Genomic DNA, 14802 nt, shown 5'->3' on the forward strand with positions numbered 1-14802 from the left:
GGGTGGTCCATGACATGTGACCACTCTTTTTGTCATTAACTTTATTGTGTATATTCACACATACTGAATGTACAACTTGAGACAAGCCCATGAGCCACTCGTACACTGTATCATAGATTCTCTATTAAACCCTCTCTGACTGTATTACATCCTGGATTTCATCACTTTCAGAGTAGGAGTAGGCGTTGTAGGACCGCCCACTGTTGGTTGCGTCACAGGGCGGCCGCACAGTTCTTACAGGGAGCGTGCTTTCCCGTTACAACAACCCCCATTCTGTCAGATCCTTATATACTGTCTATGGTCAGATCTAGTCCAAACTAGACTGAGAGTGGACGTGCTATTTCCACAAAGGGGGAACAGACATCTAGCTACTACTAGCCTAACAACCCGTGCCTGTAGCCGCGTTGCGTCTTTGCTTTAGCCCAATCCAACCAACTCTGAATTCGCATTAAATATGTCTAATATCGTTTGCTGTCAAACGCCTCAGGTAAGATTTGTTCTGTCTTCAAATCAAAAAGGAAATGCTGCTGTTTAATGTCTTTGTCAAGTAACGTTAACGTGGCTGTTAAAATGTGGAGAAATCGTTAAATCTACCATTGGTTACAGCAGATGTTTAACTTTATGTGTCCGTCTTTTTTTCAATTTCAACAAATCTTGAGCTATAGCTAGATATTTATTTTGCGTTTAAGAATGAATGGTAACGTTAGCTAGCTGCTGTCTCTGCTCAGGCTGCGTGGAAACTGCTGGAAATACCTAGCTAGCTATTGTAACGTTAACGTTATTGGCGCAGACTTATCACAAACCGTTCCCGCACACAGCTAGCGTTAACTATAATGACGCAGGTATTTGGCTCATATTACCAGCTAACGAAGTAACGTTAGTAAAGCTATTTCTCGCGTTGAGCACGGACGCTGGCAGACAACCGAATGTATTCAACAAGGTCCAATTTAATAAATTCAACTGGTGTGGCTGTCTCATGGCTTCTCATCCTAGCTAAGCAGCAGCTTGTCTAGCTAACGTTAGAAGGCTAACGTGCACTATCTTCCAGACCTTTCCGTCTCTCTTCAGGTTTCTAACTTTAGCTTGGCTCCAACTGGATGGCTAACATATTCCTGCTTTTGTAATCCGTGTAAAAGTCGAGCTAATCAGGTTCTCCTCGGGGGGGCTCTAGTTCCTTTCCCAGCTTCTGGTGGCGGGATGTATGTAACGTTACAGACTAGCTAGCTGTAGTAAAGACTCTGGTACGTAACGTTACAGTACTCCACCAGAGGAGGCAGGCAGGCAGGCAGATGAATGGCATTGCTTTGCAGTGAATAGACAAACACAATATACTGGGTGGCAATTGTAAGACTTGCCCACTGGGGTATGGCATGATGTGGGTAACGTAGCATGGGTACATCCTGTCCTTTACTCAGCCTCCATTTAGTTCCGTATTGTGTCAGATTTAATGGGCTGTGACCAGTCACCTTGGCCTAATATTGACGCGCAACTGTTTCTGTCGACATGGAGATTTATTGGTTCGATTGGTATCGATTTTCTAGTTAAAGGAAATTGCTTTAGTGTAACGTTATAGTGTCAGTCGGCTGCATGTTGCTTTACGCCATGCATAGTATTTGACCTACTGTGCTTTTAATCCGATTCTGAGGCTGGCAACCACGTTGGAAATGTCCAAATAACACACTGTAGATTAGTGATTTTATGAAAAGGGTGAAACAAACCATTTTAGGTATTTATAGTATCTGAGTTCTGCTAGTGTTTAGATCAATTTTTGGATCTTTATAAACGCACACAACCCATACAATATTCACTGCCTATTTCAATTTTTTTTATTGTCACACCCGTAATAGATTCCCTTGTTCAAGATGTGTTAAATTAAGCAGTACTGTACATTTCTGAGTGTTCCACACACAGACAGTAAAGAACTGGGTGAAATATCCAGCAATGCCTCTCTTCACCACTGGAGGGGTGTCTAACAGGCATTGATTGTTCAGTGTCAGGCCTGCACTTTTGTGACTGACTAATCAGGTGGAAAAATGGAGAGAGAGAAAATACATTCAGGGCTACCATCTGTGACAACGTTGTGAACAATCTCACTTGTTCTTATTGATGAGTTTGTTCTCTCTCCTTTTGTTGGCTGATTTTTAAGCGTATGCCCCAATATCTACATTTGCAGCTCATGTCTGCCTGGCATTTTTTTTTTTGTTTCCCTATACACAAATTCCTAAATGCCCAGGCACTGAATCGATCTCATCACTATTATTTCCCAATTCTTACTCTAGTTTTGACATGAATCTTGTCAACCATTTCCCTAGAAGGGAACAATTTTATACATTGTCAGCATGACACTTGCTTAACACTTGCTAAATTTATGTAGCCAGACATCATTCCTGAATTGCTATTTGCTGGTTCCCAGAGTAACACTGGCCACGGCGTTAGATTGTCTTATCAGTTTACAGAAGATTATTTAATCACAGCTGTTTTTTTTTTTTTTTTTTTTTTTTTAAGACTGCTCTGTATTAAAGAATTATGCAGAGAGCTCAGGGCGTGGCTTGCCTGTCAGTGTTGGGTAAGTATTAGGCCTAGGTGGAGAAACGAGAAGGGAAGTCAACAGGCGAGCATGGTGGACCCAATCGTGGAGGAGTTTTGGGCTTCTGAGCCTTCACAAGGAACTTTCTGCTAGATGTTGCATCACAACTCAAAACTGGGTCAATGTTACACACACACACACACACACACACACACACACACACACACACACACACACACACACACACACACACACACACACACACACACACACACAGGCTGAATTATAGCTAACCATGCTGTTCGGTACAATACCATATTCTATTCTCAATAGACCATATTCTAGCATGTGCCAAATCTCTGGCACACCTCCCAGCTGTCATAGCTTGGTAGTTTAACACATCCGCCTACACACCGCTTTGCCAAACCCGGAACAGTCGTACAGCACCTTATTGTTCCTTTGCATTGTGCTGTTTGTTGTCAAAGGACCGATCTTTTAAAAAAAAAAAAAACTCCCGTCTGAGGCTGCTACTGAATGTGCCACTGATAGCAGCTAGAGTCAGTACATTATATGCACAGCTGTTTCATAAATCACAGCCTTTTCTAATGAGTTACAATCATTGCATGATAGTTTGATACAGAACACAATCACAAAGCTGGGCTACCCAAGAAAGCCATGTCACATAGACTGTGGATACATTTTCAGACTATGGGCAGCTGCTGTGGTCCATCTTGTCCTCTCTCCCCATATATGTATAGTAATAAAGCTGTTGGGACTGCAGTGTAATTTATTTACTGAGCTTCAGATTGCAGATGGCATCATGGTTAGGCATGGGATTACATCAGTTGTGTACATTTTTGCTGTAAATATCGGTTTGGTACAAGTGAGCTCTGTTTTTGTTTGGCTCAGTATGGGCTGCCACAGGCTTTACGGCTAGTGAAATCTAAACTCTGTAGCAGAATACATTCTTAAGATGGAGAGCTATGGGATGATCTCTAATAGCTGTGATGTGTGGGGGTGGGGCCTGTGATATATGGAGAACTATGATGGCCAACCACAGTTTATAGCAACATATAACAGACCATCACTGTATCTCCGCAATTGACTGGCTGTAGAAACTCTTGTCACGAGTTGTTCCCTCCTGCATTTTCCTTTATAGGCCATTGCTTGAATGAAAAGGTTCATATAGGGAGGAGCCAGTCAAAGGGACTTGTCACATAAGAGAGTTGGAGTGGCCTTGCTTCAGAGAGTGGAGACAGAGCTCAAGGCATGAAACAGATTAAACGGTTTTGCTTGGCCTGGTGAGACTGCATCAGCAGGTGCAGAGATTTAAAGCGATAAATGGAGGGTGTTGTAAGGGACGAGTATCAAAGACATGGGCTTAGCTACCAACACTTTATGCCTTTTGGTTTACAGCATATTGGGATGCGTATTCCAGTTTTCTTTCTGACTTTGATGAGGATAAGCTGAATCAGATCATCTATTCTTGAATTTTGTATGCATGTGGGTAAAATGGAAACACTGTACTACTGCATGTTTTGGAAAATGGCTTGTGAAAAGGACTCTGGAAGAGGGGGTGGGGGGCAGTGTTCTCCACTGCCTTCCCGTGCGCAAGTTTGCCTTGATTTACCACGTGGAACTGACTCATGCTAGCATTGCATGGGTGCCAAGAATAGGTCCTCTCTCCACTTAAAAAAATAAAATAACAAACCCTTTTTTCTCCTTTTCTTTTAGGTTATAATGTATGACCAACACAGAATACGTACAACTCTATAGCCAACGGGATCCCGAGGACTTGATTACAGTCGCTTCAAGCCTGATAGTTTGTCCGTGCGGCTGCTCCCCTTCTCCCTGCTGCTCACGGCCATTTAGTCAACTGGCATTTCTTCTAACAACTTCCCATCCCTCTTCTTGGGTGAAGAAAACTTGAGTTCCACTGTGATCTCAGTCTGCTTTGCCTGTTGCCTACCTTCGGTTCTACTCTCAGCAGTGTTGCTTCCCTGGATTTGCATTATTCTCTATTAGGTAAGGCCGTGACTAATGCATAGGACAGATTATAATCAAAATGCACATTACAGGCACCCAATCCTCTTTCTGGTCATCAATTAATAAAGACAGCTATAACAATGTTGCATGGCTGAAAGCATGTAAGAGAGGGCAAAAGACCAGCATGCTGGGTATTATTGCTTTACTTGGCAAACAAACATTTTTTTTTTTACCTTTCCTCTGCAGGCATAATATCAAAATTCACCAAGATGATTCCAAACGGCTATTTGATCTTTGAGGATGAGAGTTTCCTGGATTCCACCGTGGCCAAAATGAACGCTCTGAGAAAGAGTGGTCAGTTCTGTGATGTTAGACTGCAGGTATGGTTAATGCAAACACACACTCACACTTTTTCAGAGAAGCCACAGAGTCACTCTGTAAAACATACAAGGGTATGGTGCACTGTAAGGGATAAAATGACAAACGTGTTTATGAATACGCAACCCTTTGAGATGTGCAAGATGTCAGGACAACCTGGGGGGCTATGTGTATTCCTGTAATTCTTGTAATTACTTTAGAAGTGACGTGGCTAGGCATGGGCCGGTGACTGGTTTCGAGGTGTACCGCGTTTAGAAAAAGTCACGGTTTCAAAACCACTACAATTATCATACCGTTCCTAAGGTATGAGCTGTTTTTATTATTTTTTTTAGCCTTCAAGGACAGAGTGCACTTTAGAAATCCCACTCCCTGTCAGTGTGCAGTGTGTTGATGTAATGCATTGTGTTCAATGTGTTGAAAAAAGAAATACCTTTTTTAAAGCTGTAATTGCGAAACCATGATGGCTATCAGAATCATGTGCGTGGCACTGATTTTTAACTATTGATCATGTTGCTTTTATTATATTCTGTCAATCAATATTGTGTTTATTTCTTTAGTTCACTTGATGCTAAAACATTAATGTCATGTTTGGTAGTAGTTTCCCTTTTAACAAACTCCTAGACCTTCTAATTGCTTGTCTTCTTCTTTCTCTTCATTTGTCCAGGTGTGTGGTCATGAGCTGATGGCTCACCGTGCTGTTCTGGCTTGCTGCAGTCCATACCTGTTTGAGATCTTTAATAGTGACGTTGAGACTCACGGAGTCTCTCATGTCACTTTTGAGGACTTGGACCCAGAGGCTGTGGAGATCTTGCTCAATTACGCCTATACTGCCCAGTTAGTAGCACTTTGACCTTTTGCCTCTTATCTTATCTCATCTCTGATCTTAGCAATTGACAACCTTCTTATTATATTTGTCTTCTGTGTGTTGCAGGCTAAAGGCAGACAAGGAACTGGTCAAGGAAGTTTACTCTGCAGCCAAAAAGTTCAAGATGGAGCGAGTCAAACAGGTATATTTTTAATCACATTGTAGCATTGAGGAAATGACCCCAATGCTACAATTTTGGTCACATGATTTTTGCAGGTTACAAATAGCTTTAACACATCCCACTCACTTCTTAGATTTGTGGCGACTACCTGCTGTCTAAAATGGATTCCCAGAGCGCCATCTCTTTTCGGAACTTTGCCAGCTCTATGGGAGATGTCAGAGTTTTGGCCAAGGTGGATGCCTTCATCCAGGACCATCTACTGGAAGTGTCTGAACAGGAAGACTTCCTCAAACTTCCCCGCCTCAAGGTACTTGCTTAAGTTTGCGCACATGCATAATAATGTTTTTAAGTATTTTATAGTCCGTTAAAGTGGTACTAGTAAGTTATAGATGATTTGAAAGAGTTGGTGCCATTCTCTGATCATGAAGCTACAAGGCAACACAGGTTGAGAGTTGTCTATACTAGTCTCCCTTGACTCCTGCACTAAAACTAACCAGCGTTGGTGGTCTTAAATTGAAGGACACACATGTGATTGACAATACTTAGTATGTACGTGTGCATCTTAATAGATTTCCCTACTGCTAAAGCCTGCTGAGAATGTATTTAGGGCATTTTAAACATATGCAACAGTAAGGCCTAGTAGAGGGGGGTACAGTGTATAGGTTTGTATTCAACATGAGGACTGCATTAGGTACTTTACAAGATTAACTAGTTGAGGTTGTGCAAGTCAGATAAATTGAATGAAGTTGTTGGGTTGGTGCATGCTGTTTGTGTGTAATAACTACTTTATCTATTAAATACTAAACTTTTGTTAATTACAGTTTCTCAAAAGTGAAGATTTGCTAAAAAAATTTTTTTAATAATCTGTTAGAACAATCTATTAAATTCTCCTGAAGTGAACTAGAAATTTGACCTGTACTGAGCATTATTAAAAAAATATTGATGGCTGGCAGCTATTTGGTTCATTAACAATAAGGGTCATCGAATTTATTTCTTCAGTAAAGCAGTCACTTTATTCTTACTGTGTGTAAATATAACTCCTGTTTCATCCCCTTTTGTGTGTTTACAGTTAGAAGTAATGCTAGAAGACAACCTGACCCTGCCCAGCAATGGCAAGCTCTACTCGAAGGTGCTCAACTGGGTGCAGCGTAGCCTTTGGGAGAATGGCGACCAACTGGAACGACTGATGGAGGAGGTCAGTACCAGGGCGTGCAGTCTAAACACTCAGACTGATTTTCATTCCCACCATGCCCCTTCCTTTCCCTCTGACTCCTGTTTTTGACATTAAGAAGTCATTAGGCGGGCTGAAGTAGAAATGGCATGACATTGTCATGCTGCTATGTCAGGATTGTTCTTTTTTTCCCCTCTGGTTTGTTGAGGTTTTTGCAGTAAGAAACTCTGTACCCCTGAACCATACTACAAATTAGAGGTGAGCCAAAAAGAGCTGCTGTTTGCTCTTGTTTGTTTCCACTGTTCTCTTTGGGTATGTGGTTGGTTTACATTCAACCCCATCTGAGTATTACAGTGCTCTTCTCCTCTGAAACACAAAAACACAGGTTCTCAAAGGTGTGACCCTTGATTCTACTGTCTCACTGCCACTTTACTATCTATCTGAACAGGTGCATGTTTTTTGCTCCAGCACTAACAGACACTCCTCCCCGTTGATTTATCTCTCCTGTAGGTTTATTAGCAGCAGCAGGAGACCAGACTGAAGAGCCGGGACTGAGCCGCCAGGGTAATGAGTCAGAGAAAAGAGAGGGAGGAGAGGAGCACTACTGCCTCTCAGCAGCCTCTCTTTGCAGCCAAGCAACACTGTGCTCCCATCTGTCCATGCCACATATACAGATGCACCCCATTTTTTGCATTTATCAGAATACATTGCTCACAAACCTTAAGCAATAAATACATCTAATTGAATGCCCTTTACTGCACATTACAATATATCCTCATACAGGCATACTTCCACTGGCCATTCAAGAACCACTCAAAAGAAAACAGCATTGCACATAAGCATAGTGATTTGCTCAGTACAAATATTGAATTCCACTGGTCTATAAATTAATGATTAACCATCCAGGTAAAATTTATAATTTTCAGCAACTTTCTATGAAAATTATAGCAGCCTTTTTTGCATTTCTTTTTTCTTTTCTAAAATTTTCCCATTGGATGGGCAACTGAGTGACTTCAACACATATTCCCATTGTATCTGTTTATCTGGCCTCAACAGAACATGTGGCTTTGATTTCTTGGATTTAATCATATTAATGGGTAATTGTTAAGATTAGCTTAGCTTGATAGTTGTTACAACAGCGCTACTGTCTTTAGTCATCTGGATTTGACTGCCCATTGTGGCTGCCATCACAAAGACCAACTTGTTTAGCTAAAGGACCGGTTTCCAAGCAGCAGAGGTGGAAAAAGGGTCACATGCAATCCCTCCTCCTTCTTCTCTTCATTCTTCACAGAAGAACTTTCCAGATGCAGCCTCTCATTCTTCACCGGCTCCCTCTTTTTTATTTTTTTTATTTTTTAGATGCAAATTAAGGAGAGCCACTGTCCGATACCTTTTTGAGCTCAAACACTTAAACCACTCTTTGCAGTGGCAGCAGTGTGTGTGTCTTTTTTTAAAGGAAGCTTTCCATCCAAGTGACTGAAGATCCTTGCTTTCGTTCCCCCCCTCCTCTTCCTCTTCACAGCACTGCCCTCTTCTTCCTCCTCCCTCCCTCCTCTCCCCCTGCTGGGGTTCTCAGTGTGTTGCCATGGAGACAGCCACATGGGTGTGTTGTTCCTGTTTGTCTTTCAGGTGCAAACGCTGTACTACTCACCTGACCATAAGCTGGTGGATGGAGGGCTGGTGATTGATGGGCACAGTGAGATGTTTGGTGGCGAGGAGGACCACCTTCAGTTTGTGCAGGTACTCAACAGCTTGTGCCTGGCATCACAAGTCTCTACCACATTTTGCTTGGCAGTGTGTAGATTTATTGTACTTGCTGAAAACTTGTGCCTGGCCATGCAAAAAAATACTAAACAGCCTGTGCCTGGCGAGAAGTACACATGGCTCATTTAATACCACAGTTTAGCCACAATGTAAAGACCAATGTCAATAGATTAGCAAGACGTGAGCTATGTTGCCTGCCTGGCTATGCTGGTGAGCATATGTTAAAACCGCACTTGGATTTTTGAAGCTAATCTCAACCAGTTGAACGAGGCTGTAATGGCTGTCTCAGCGTTTTACCCTCTATTTTGAGTTGTGACTCAACTGCGTGCTGTTAGATCTGACAGAGTGTGGTCTGAGACTCTAGTTTGCAGTGCTGTTGGCTTCAGATGGCGTGAGATTTCAATATTTACTCAATACAAACGGCTACATCAGCTGGATCAAAGTGTAGTTTGGGGTATGACTAGCTGGTGTTGTGGCCACTGGTGGGCCTGTGGTGCAAGCTTGGCTTCTGTAGCTGCACTGTGCTCTTGCAGAAGAAACCCGTACGTGAGAGCACCCAGAGACAGATGAGCTGCAGCTCCTCAGGAAGCCTGTCGCCCTCCAACCAAGCAGCAAATGCCCAGAAACAGACCGGCAGGAGAGAGTGGAAGTACATCGCCTCTGAGAAGACCACAAGTAAGTGTGTGCATTAACTACATACAGTACAATCACAACTATTTCTATTACAATATATTTAGTGCACACGTCTCATATGCTGCACAATAAGTGTGAGATTTAAGTCAGAAGTCTGGTAGCTTCAAGACTTCAAAACTAACCCACTTTACTTAAAAGGACATGGCATCTGAATTCTGAGCTTTATCGCTTTTTATTTTTTTTTTTTTTTTTTTTTTAATCCAACTCAAATGCCTCTCTCCAATCTTACCTCTAGACAACACCTACCTGTGTCTGGCTGTGCTGGACAGTGTGTTGTGTGTGATCTTCTTGCACGGTCGCAGCAGCCCTCAGACCTCTCCCTCTGCCACCCCCTGCCTGATGAAGAGCCTCAGCTTCGAGGCCCAGCCCGAGGAGCTGGAGGAGCAGCCGCTCTCACCCATGCATTACGCTCGCTCTGGCCTGGGCACCGCAGCCCTTAACGGAAAACTCATTGCAGCAGGTTAGCAGTGAACAGGGTTAGAATGGACTATTATATCGTGTGTGTGTGTGTGTGTGTGTGTGTATATAATTGGAGCTGCAAGGAGGTTGGGATACATGGGATGCTACATGCTTCTCTCTTGGCTTAAGAGACCTTCGAGCGCTGAGTTTCTTTGTGTAGCCCAAGTACCATCAATGTCTACGCCAAACTTATCTGGACATTACATCTTAAATACTTAATGTTTTAAAATGGGGGTCATGTAATAGAAAAGGAAAAACCACAGAGCTCCACTGTAACCTTGATGTTTCCGCAGGAGGGTACAACAGAGAAGAGTGTCTGAGGACTGTGGAGTGTTATGACCCCAAAGAGGACCGCTGGACCTTCATTGCTCCCATGCGGACTCCAAGGGCTCGATTTCAGATGGCTGTGCTCATGGTACGGTTTACTCTTCATCTTTATCAGATTTCTTTGACCCTACAATGAAATGACATGTTGGATATTGGCCTAGGACTGCACCTATCCAGGTTTCAATAGTCTTGTGCAAATACTTGGGTGTTTCCCTATTACCTGTCCAAATAATTGGAACCGTAAACGTTTACTTAATGTCTGTCGGTCCTTGTAGTTCAAACTATATAAGGCAGCCAAAATCTAAATTGGTGTTTAGGTGTCAGGTTGATGTATCATCATCATCATCATCATCTAATGATTTTTCCATTTCTACCTAACAGGGTCAGCTGTACGTGATTGGAGGATCAAATGGACATTCTGACGAGCTGAGCTGCGGGGAGACGTACGATCCACATGCTGACGAGTGGGCTCAAGTGCCAGAGCTGAGGACCAACCGCTGCAATGCAGGTCAGTCCCTCCTGCAAGGATTAATAAGCGGATTATTGAATTTAAAGTGCTCATATAGTGTTCTTTTTGGCTTATGACTCCGAACAAAGATGGAACAGGAGTGCAATGCCTCACTCTGTACCTAAAACTGTGAGCTCCACAATGTGGAGTACAACAAAAATATGGTGTTTTTTGAAAATTAAACCTATTCTGATGTAACCTCTAAATACAATTATGAACCTGAAAATGAGCATAATATGGGCACTTTAGTGATTTTCTTATCCAGAAATACACTTAAATAAAGTAGCATCTGTTACCGACTTCAGGCTAGTTTGCCTTTTTTACAGTAGGTCATTCCTGTCCTCTTGTTTAAAGGTGTCTGCTCATTGAACAACAAACTCTTTGTTGTGGGAGGGTCGGACCCCTGCGGGCAGAAGGGCCTGAAGAACTGTGACGCTTTTGACCCGGTGACCAAAACCTGGTCCAACTGTGCCTCCCTTAACATCAGTACGTGTCCACACAGTCCCACATGCACTCAGAACCTTCCCTTTGACAACATGGTCTAACCCCAAGCATAGAACTGAATATCTTTTTCAGCGAGCTAACAATTGTCTTTTTTATAAAAAAAAGCTTTAATTATTCCCTCTGGGAAATTGGATTGTTGGAGCAAGGAGTACATCATGTTTAAGAACGAGGCCAAAAGTAGGATAACTATTCCCCAGAGAACAGCTCTTGCTCTTGCAGCCTGGGGGGAAACTAGGAGAGTCGTATTCATCAAAGCAAATTCTATTTCAGGGAGGCACCAGGCAGCAGTGTGTGAGTTGGAGGGCTTCATGTACGTGATTGGAGGGGCGGAGTCGTGGAACTGCCTGAACACTGTGGAACGCTACAACCCTGAGAACAACACCTGGACCCTGATAGCCCCCATGAATGTGGCTCGCAGGGGGGCCGCCGTTGCTGTCCATGCAGGTAAGCCCACAACCACAAACGGGGGTGTGAACGGTGCAATCAGCTGCGCGCGCGAGTGTGTGTACGTACAACGTGAAGTTGTGTGGGAAACAAGATGTTGACAAGAAGCAAACTGTTATGAATTTCAGCGATTCTGTTGTCCTTCTGCTGATGAGGTCTCTCACTCTGTCCAGGCAAACTGTTTGTCGTTGGCGGCTTCGATGGCTCCCACGCGCTTCGCTGTGTGGAGGTGTACGACCCCGCCCGCAACGAGTGGAGGATGCTGGGTAGCATGACCTCTTCCCGCAGCAATGCAGGCGTGGCCATCCTGGGAGAAACCATCTACGCTGTGGGCGGCTTCGATGGAAACGAGTTCCTCAACACGATGGAAGTGTACAACCTCGAGACAGACGAGTGGGACGACTGCACCAAGGCCCTGTCTCCCCTCTCCGACTAAAGAGGGGGAAGACGAGGAGGAGGAGGAGGAGGAGGAGGAGGAGGAGGAAGGGAGTTGGGGAGTTTCACAGTGCTTCACCTTTTCCAAACTAACAGGCTTAGTGACGTAATCGTGTTTCGTGATGTTCTGTATGTGTGTGTATGAGCGGATACGTGTGGGTGGGGTTAGGGGTTGTTGGGATGAGGGGTCTTCAGTGAAGGCTGGCTTATATTTGGAGGGTGGGGGTGGGGAGGAGGGGCGGGGGTGGGGGTGGGGGTGGGGTGGGTTGCCCAGAGCAACATGAAGCCTTTGCATATTGCATACAATGTTTTTCGTGCTGTACATATTTTATTTCTTCCTCATTTTTTTGTCATATGCCAACATTTAATACACTTAGTGCTTTTCTTCTCTAGAGTTGAAAGGTTTGACTTTGAGGGTTTTCAGATGAGCTAGCAGTTTATTGGTCACTTGGAATGTGGCAGTATGGAGTGGTGACAATTGACTTTTAAAAATTAAGTTTTATTTAAGAATTTTCTGTTGTGGAAATGTAATTTTGCTCACATATTTAAAGGTCAGTAGTTTGAAGCCTTACTCAAACTTGATAAACACCTCATGGCTTCTTTTTTTTTGTGTCATTTTTAAACCAGCTGGATTGCTTTATGAATCTTAAAATGATGGCCTTTTTTATATTTTTTTATACACTGCTGATTTACTGATAAAATAAAAAGTAGTAGCAGACAGCTTCAAGTCAACGAATCTAACCAGTGCCAGTTTTAGTAACTTTTTTTTTTTGTGCACACACCACACGCACAACCATGCTTCTGCTAACCAAACTTTTGTTATTGTGAATTTAACTAATTAATGTATGTTAGAGATGCAGTTTACTGAAAATCCTTTTTTTTTTTTTTTTTCTTTTCTTTTGTGTTTTTAAAGTGTCAGGCATGGGCAGATTCTTCTGGAAGAAATGTTGGAATGAGAATCACATTTATAACATTTCTTAATTAATAAATCATTTAAATCAGCTTTTTGTCTCCGTGTATGTATTGAGTAATAACTGGTTTTACACCGTTAATGTTTACATTTGTACCTTTTGCCACGACTGATTGGTTTTAACCGAGGAGGGTAGTCGGAGAAGTAAATATTGAAGAGATGTCTGGCTGTGACAGCAGTGTGTTGTAGATCAGCAGCTGAACCAGGTGCTTCAAGCCTGGACTGAAATTTCCAACAGCTGATTTGCCGACCCTAAATTTAGACTTTACTGCCACCTCATCCCCCCCAGCCCCCCCGCGTTCTGCTATTACTGTCGAGAAATTACTGCGTCCTGGTCACTGCTGTCCATTTTTCCCGGGGACTACCACACTAAGCTCCTCTAAGTGTCTTTTAGGAGAGATTATACTAAGCTTGCTAACAGACCTCTGCAGTAGGGGACGACGCCAGTCACTCTGGGAGTGTTGACAGGAGACCAGCTGCATCTGCACGACCTCAGACATCCCTGACTGCCGACAATTTATTAAATCCCTACCCTGCGCCCCTTCACAAGTTAGTCCGATAATCTCTGCTGACGCACCTGACAGTCGCAGCAAAAAAAAAAAAAAGCAGCAGATGAGCCATGTGCTACAGGAAGCAGGGACTACGAAATACTTGGACATGGATGAGTCTGTACTCATAGATTTGCATGGAAAAAAAAAACTACGTAGGCCAATGTCCAACCCCTTTTTCTTTCTTTCACAGTTAATTGGGAACAAGTTTAGTTGGATTCCTCTTTGGATTTATACATCCCGTGGATGACAGACTAAACCCAAGAGGTGGTAAATTAACAAAGGCAAGGGCATACTATATTGTCAAAATGTTAAGGTGACTAAGCATGCAAATAAGAGTATAAACAGATTGTATTTAGTCATTTTCCTGTTCACACATTCACAATTTACAACCAGCAAAGGAAAACAAATTTAGACAAAAGCTTTCTGAAAACAAAAGTAAGAGGATACAAAACTGGTGTTTTTTTTTTTTTTTTTTCTCTGTAGAAATTGAGAGAAATTTCCATCACATCAACAATCTGGAACAAAAGCTGTTTCACTTTAGCCAAGCATTTGATTATACAGTATCTGAAGACAGAAAGGGTCTCTTTGACTCAAAGTGAGCTTGATGTTTGATGCTGTTTGATGTTTGAGCAAAAAGCCAAAGGTTAGAGTCCACCATTACAACTGAATGTTCAATGTTCAATAACTGCTGCGTCTGCGTCGTGTCCGACTCTGCGATGACTTAACGGGACAGGAAGTTCAATGACCTCAGATCGTCGTCGGCCCTCGCAACCTGTTCTCCCTACACCTGCATGACGGCTGATGCTTTGGCCTCGCTGTGCGTGTCACAGCAGCAGGTGTAATCTCAGCCAGTCTGCTGGCGTCACCTGCACTCTAATCCCCTTTGTCACCACACACCCACACACACACACCCACACACACACACACACACCACACACACACACACACACACACACACACACACACACACACACACACACACACACACACACACACACACACACACACACACACACACACACACACACACACACACACACACACACACGTGACCCCATGAACTCACACTCAGGCTGTCAATCACAGCACACATACCAGA

At 43.1% G+C, this 14802-nt stretch overlaps 1 protein-coding gene across 3 annotated transcripts; it reads left to right on the forward strand.

The window, feature by feature from the left end:
• The first annotated feature begins 261 nt into the window (after positions 1-261).
• Positions 262-12399, forward strand: ivns1abpa (influenza virus NS1A binding protein a). Of its 3 annotated transcripts, none has more exons than XM_028587475.1 (15): positions 262-487; positions 4262-4552; positions 4760-4893; positions 5556-5725; positions 5823-5898; positions 6011-6184; positions 6947-7072; positions 8678-8788; positions 9346-9487; positions 9741-9965; positions 10258-10379; positions 10673-10799; positions 11154-11285; positions 11574-11747; positions 11921-12399. In XM_028587475.1, exons 3-15 carry the CDS (start codon positions 4783-4785, stop codon positions 12181-12183), a joined length of 1953 nt encoding a protein of 650 aa, XP_028443276.1. In that variant the 5' UTR covers positions 262-487; positions 4262-4552; positions 4760-4782; the 3' UTR covers positions 12184-12399. The 3 variants fall into 3 exon arrangements, with proteins under 3 accessions (XP_028443276.1, XP_028443278.1, XP_028443277.1); XM_028587477.1 differs by lacking the exon at positions 262-487 and adding an exon at positions 3728-3828; XM_028587476.1 differs by lacking the exon at positions 262-487 and adding an exon at positions 3749-3846.
• The last annotated feature ends 2403 nt before the right edge of the window (positions 12400-14802 follow it).

The sequence above is a fragment of the Perca flavescens genome, chromosome 9, assembly GCF_004354835.1.
Source record: "Perca flavescens isolate YP-PL-M2 chromosome 9, PFLA_1.0, whole genome shotgun sequence".
Lineage (NCBI taxonomy): Eukaryota > Metazoa > Chordata > Actinopteri > Perciformes > Percidae > Perca > Perca flavescens.